The sequence below is a fragment of the Myotis lucifugus genome, unplaced genomic scaffold (assembly GCF_000147115.1).
Source record: "Myotis lucifugus unplaced genomic scaffold, Myoluc2.0 scaffold_10884, whole genome shotgun sequence".
NCBI lineage: Eukaryota > Metazoa > Chordata > Mammalia > Chiroptera > Vespertilionidae > Myotis > Myotis lucifugus.
Genome location: NW_005881932.1, coordinates 1 through 5,485, shown reverse-complemented (window position 1 = coordinate 5,485; position 5,485 = coordinate 1). Strand labels below are relative to the sequence as shown.

Here is a 5,485-nt window from a genome sequence, read left to right as displayed (position 1 = left end):
AAATACACTAATCCTCACAGTTTTTTAGGGTGGGAGAATATTGTTTTCTCAACTTGCTAAATATCCCACAAGGCATTAAACTATGCTTTTGATTTGATATGAATGCGTACACATAGGTTAAGTGTAGACATATGAAGGTACATGTAGACATGTAATGTAGTTACCTGCATGGGTAGTTGTACCATGAGTAGTGTTGTTTGTGGGCACTTGAGGACACACATACCTTTACACATACTGAGATTATGTACTTTCCCTCTTCCTTCTTAAAATCATCTTTTCCTCGTAATGACTATACCTCTGTCCCATATTTGGTAAGGTGAATCACCTCAACATTTTTATAGTTTTTAAAAAGGAACTTTGCACACGCATCAACATTTATTCTGTTCTGAAGATTCAGGCTCTTGTCATAAATGAATGGCAAATGCAGAAACCTCCTCCACCACTGCTCATGAACTACAAGGGTAAGGCACTCAGAGGCAAGTCAAGTTTTTAAGGAGGATATTTCTCTCTCTTTTTTTTTTAACCACAGCTTCCTGCTTATCTCTGCACTAATTTCCTCTGATAAATGACAGCTCCAGAGAAGGCTAATATAAAATCGTAGTTTGCTATTTATATAACCACTTCTCCCTTCTGACGACCCCACCCCAATTTACTTGGTATCTTTCTACAATGTTGAAGCCAATAGCACATTGCAACTTGCGTAAACAGATGGGACACAGATCTAGGGGGCGCCGGTCAGCTTCTTCCAAGTGGTTGGAGCCTTGCATTAGGCATGCCAGCCACTGGCAGTGTCGAAGTCCAAATATGTGTCCAATCTCGTGGGTTAAAGTCTGCAAGACATTCACATTGAGGCTTTATAGAGCCACCATCATCAACAATAAGCTACACACCCTTGCTTTTTCCTTACTTTTCTAAGAAACAGATTTGTAGGAATCAATTCCCTTACCATCATCCCCCAAACTTCAATCTGCCCAAAGACTTAACCCCTCATCTCCTTAAATGTCTTCCTGCTTTCTTCACTACACTTAACCGCTTAATTACCGGACCAGGGTTTCTCAATTTCGACACCACTGATACTTTGGGTGGGAAGATTTTGGGGGGGAAGGAAGCTATCCTGTGCTCTGAAGGATACTTAGCAGCACCCCTGAACTCTCCCTACTAGATGCCAGTAGCACCCATTCCCCAACTGTGACAACCAGAAATATCCCCCCACATGGCCAAATGATCGCTGGGTGGTGAGACTGCTGCTGGTTGAGAGCCTGTGTAACCATTTACAGCCCGGGGCCCTTCCCCCAGAGATGCTGTGTCAGTGGGTCTGGGAGGAGAGCCTTGACCTGCATGTTAACAAGCACACGAGGTGAAGCCGATGCAGGGAATGTTCACTGAAAACATTGCTCTATGAGGTGATGTTGTCAAACCCCACAGATAGTGCTGGGAAAAGCAGAAAAGCCTATGTCCCTGGCTATCAACAATACGAGGAGATAGGCTTTCCAAGAGCAGTGGCGGGGGAGACATCAGGAACTGTCAGTAGGACCAAGGCAGGAGAAGGGAGCCTGGAGACCAAGAAGATGGCCTTTCTCCTTAACCCTCCAGGCCCCAGGAAGGCAGCTTTCCTTGATGGCCAGCAGCAGCCTGAAAGGGTGGGCTACCTACTTCTACAGAATTCTGGAATTAAACTAATGGTAAGGATGTGGCCACAGCCAAGGCTGCGTATAACTAACAGGACAAAAAACGGGCACAGGTACTGTACATTTCAATATTAAGGTATCCATTATTTCAGTCAAGCAATAGCCACCAAAACTAGACAAGTGATACAAGCTCATTGATAATATTACCTTAAGGAGCGTGGATGTGCAGTGGAGGGGATTAAGACCTCTTTACTAATAATCCTGTTAGATTTTGTAAACAACTCACCTTGCAGGACCGAAGCAGCAGAACACTGGTCACTTCAGGAGTGTAATAGTTATCAAACACCGAATAGTCACGCGAAGATTGTCTCTGCGACGCCTTCACTTTGCCTTTGTAGCTTGAGCTGTAAAAGTCACCGCCATACCTGGCAAAGCTGAATATCCCCACACCTACGGAAAGAGGACAAGCGACAGCAGAACGACAGTCAGATTCCTGCAGGGCGTCCGGCCAGGGAGTGCGTGTCTGTACTCCTGCCTTCACGGAGCCCAATATGCCTCAGGTCTGCCAAGACAAAGGAGGACTTTGCCCCAGATTTCCCTCTCGAAACTTTCTTCTACTATCCAATGTGTCCTGCCTTGTAAAGCTCAATTGTCTTTTGTCAAATTCTTGACAAACTGGAAGTTATGGAGGGTTTGGTTTTCCCACAAAGGAAGTCTTTTTCTCAAAGAATAGTCCAAATCAAGTACTCCAGAAAGAGCAATGAAAATGATCATACGAACAACACACACTCATGACTTTTCTCTTTAAGAACACGATAAAAAGCCCAGCCAGCATGGCTCAGTGGTTGAGCATCGACCTATGAACCAGGAGGTCAGGTTCAATTCCCAGTCAGGGCACATGCCCAGGTTGTGGGCTCGATCCCCAGTGTGGGGCATGCAGGAGGCAGCTGATCAATGGCTCTCTCATCATTGATGTTCCTATCTCTCTCTCTCTCCCCCTTCCTCTCTGAAATCAATGAAAATATATTTTTTAAAACCCCACAATAAACAGATCTCCATGACCTATGTGTCAGTGAGGGGGCCTTTCCTTCCCTCATGCTATGCCCCTGAGGCCGTGGAGACCATGCCCACGCCCTTAGACAAAAGACAGAACCTCTACCCCCCTCCCCCTTCTTAGGCACAGCACAACTCTGTTATGTGGCTGGAGTCAGGGAACCAGAATAAACCTTCTTGTAACTGACTTCCTGTGTTAGGTCTTAGGCTTGTCTAAACCATCTTCACACACATGGGGACAGAGTATGATTTTCAACTCATTCTAATGAGGACTGCCTTATAATCTGACTTGTTTACATAACCACTGTTAGTTATGCTTTTCAGTTCTTATTTGAAAGTCATAAGAAGCCTTTTTGTTACGGAAATGATTTCATAGTAAGTTTGTCCAATCCAACTTGATTCAGAAAGAATCTTCCTGGGAAAGTGTCCACTGGTATTTGAAATTTAGGGAGAAGGAAACATTCTGGAAGTTAAGAAGGAAACCGAATCTACTCATGTGTCACAAGTAACCTCCTCTGGCCAAAAAGTGTGGGTGTATTTTACGACAATACCTTTGGTAAGAGCATTTCGGGGGAATGCGTCCTAATGATTCTACAAATAGAAGACTGTTTTCTTTATAATTAAACATTTCTCAATTTAAAAGCACAACTCTTTGTAAACCTGGAGAGAATAAAGTCACTTGTAAGATACTGTCTCACTGCCTGGCAGATCAATGCTGCTGGCTTGCTACTGTTTCTTGTATGTGATGCAGTATTTACGAAACTTAAAAAAATTAAAGTAGAAACGTTTTGGAGGAATGCTTCCTGACCTCCTCAACTGTACAAGATAAATTAGCCAGCAATCTATGATAATAAAAGCGCAATATGCTAATTAGACCAGACAGCCAAACGACCTTCCAGTTGAAGCCGGGTGCCGCGGCTGCAAGGGCCAAGCCCCTTGCACGAATTTTATGCATCAGGCCTCTAGTATCTACATAAATAGTTTTACTTTTAAAATTTTTTCCACCTCTACCAGGTTAAAAATAAAAGGAGAGAAAAAAATTTAGCTCATACAAGTTCATTTTTGATAGAAAGGCAGCGCAACCCAGGAACACAGCAGTGACCCAAGTCTACAAAAGAGTGTATTGGTAGGGTCATGGGGAGAGTCGGGGCCATAAGAAGATACTGGAGAATTGAGGATGAAGGGGTAGTGTCCTGGGCCTGTACCTCTGATGAATTCGGGTAAGAGAAGGAGACAGCTAATAGAAACATTTGTCAGAGGGAGGCTAATATGTGATCCAGACAGTCCATACAGTTGGTATCATAAAGTACAGTCCTGGTACTTGCCCATCATCCCAAAAACATTAATGGACAACCACTCCCCTTAGTTTTGGGGATGGTGGGCAAGTACCAGGACCTTTCCCCTTCAAACGGGTCTCTGAGCCTGGGGATAAGGGTAGAGAAATAAGAGCAAAAATGGACATGAGGGCCCTGGCTAGGTGGCTCAGTTGGTTGGAGTGTTGTCCCAAACACCACCAAGAGGTTTTGGGTTCAATTCCCAGTCAGGGCACATTCCTAGGTTACAGATTCAATCCCCAGTCGGGGTATGTACAGGAGGCAACCGATCAATGTCTGTCTTTCTTTCTTTCTCTTTCTTTTCTTTTCTTTCTTTCTTTCTTTCTTTCTTTCTTTCTTTCTTTCTTTCTTTCTTTCTTTCTTTCTTTCTTTTCTCTCTCTCTCTCGCTCTCTCTCCCTTATTCTCTCTAAAATCAATAAACATATCCTCAAGTGAAGATTTTTTTAAAAAAGGATGAGTAGGAGAACAGAAGTAAAGACAAAAAAAAATAGGCAAAAATTATGATTTTCTTCTGGATCCTTTCCCACCCCCAACATTACCATGCAGGGTTTCTAATGAGTCAAAGTTTACTGTATCTCCAATAACGGACTGAAGCTTACTTTTAAAAATAAAATAACAAATTATTTTCTTTTAAAATAAAATCAAACACAGGACAAGCACGCACTTATAAAGCAATGTGTGGCTCTTCCATCTATGCAAAACGACCACAAAAAGTTAAAAAAACAATTAAGCAAGATTTTCACTTAAGTTAATGGGAGTTCAAATATCCTTCATCAAAATTATAATGGATTTTTTTCCCTTTTTCAGCATCTTCCAATATTCAGAAAGTTTCTACAAACAATGCCAAAAAGGAATACCATCTGTCAAAGAGGCCTGTCCAAAGACGAAATTCCAGGAGTCTCTGGGGTAAAGATCAATCATCGTTACTCCCACAATGCAGAAGGCATCTTCAGGTTTCTTCTTTTTCAAGAAGTGCAGGATGTGCCCTACTCAAAAAGATATGTACGTGTGTTAGCTATATATATCTCCACATCCTGGACTCAATTAAAATTGTGAAGTTGTTCCATTCACCTGCATGTATCTGTAGGTTCTCCGTGCTATCATTGACTCTGAAGGCACACCTGGTTGCAGAGACGGGGACTGGTTCTAGGAGTTTCACTGTTAAGCCATAGAAAAATGCCTCACAGTAGCCCTTGAGCCATTTAACATATTCTTCGCTGATAATTCTGGTATTTCCTAGAGATCCTATAATATGGAAGAAAATTTAGAGACAGACGTTAGGATGATTAAAATACTCAGTCTTTACCTCAGTCTATAATTATGGATTGGAATTAGAAACAAATGAAATCTAAATTCTCAAAACACCTTTATCATTCAGTAACACGAATCTGATTTAGAAACAAAATATCTTCTTTTAAGACAGTTTGGCTAAAAACTTCCACTATGGAATGAGATGAACAGCCCAAACT

General features: G+C 42.2%; 1 protein-coding gene across 1 annotated transcript; it reads right to left on the bottom strand.

The window, feature by feature from the left end:
* Positions 1 to 6: 6 nt before the first annotated feature.
* LOC102428595 (archaemetzincin-2-like) lies at positions 7 to 5,261 on the bottom strand (the record flags this gene model as incomplete). The annotated part of the gene is made up of 4 exons (XM_006109515.3): positions 7 to 830; positions 1,915 to 2,078; positions 4,874 to 5,002; positions 5,088 to 5,261. Coding segments are annotated over 4 exons (692 nt in total), but the record flags the coding sequence as incomplete, so codon positions are not given.
* Positions 5,262 to 5,485: the final 224 nt, after the last annotated feature.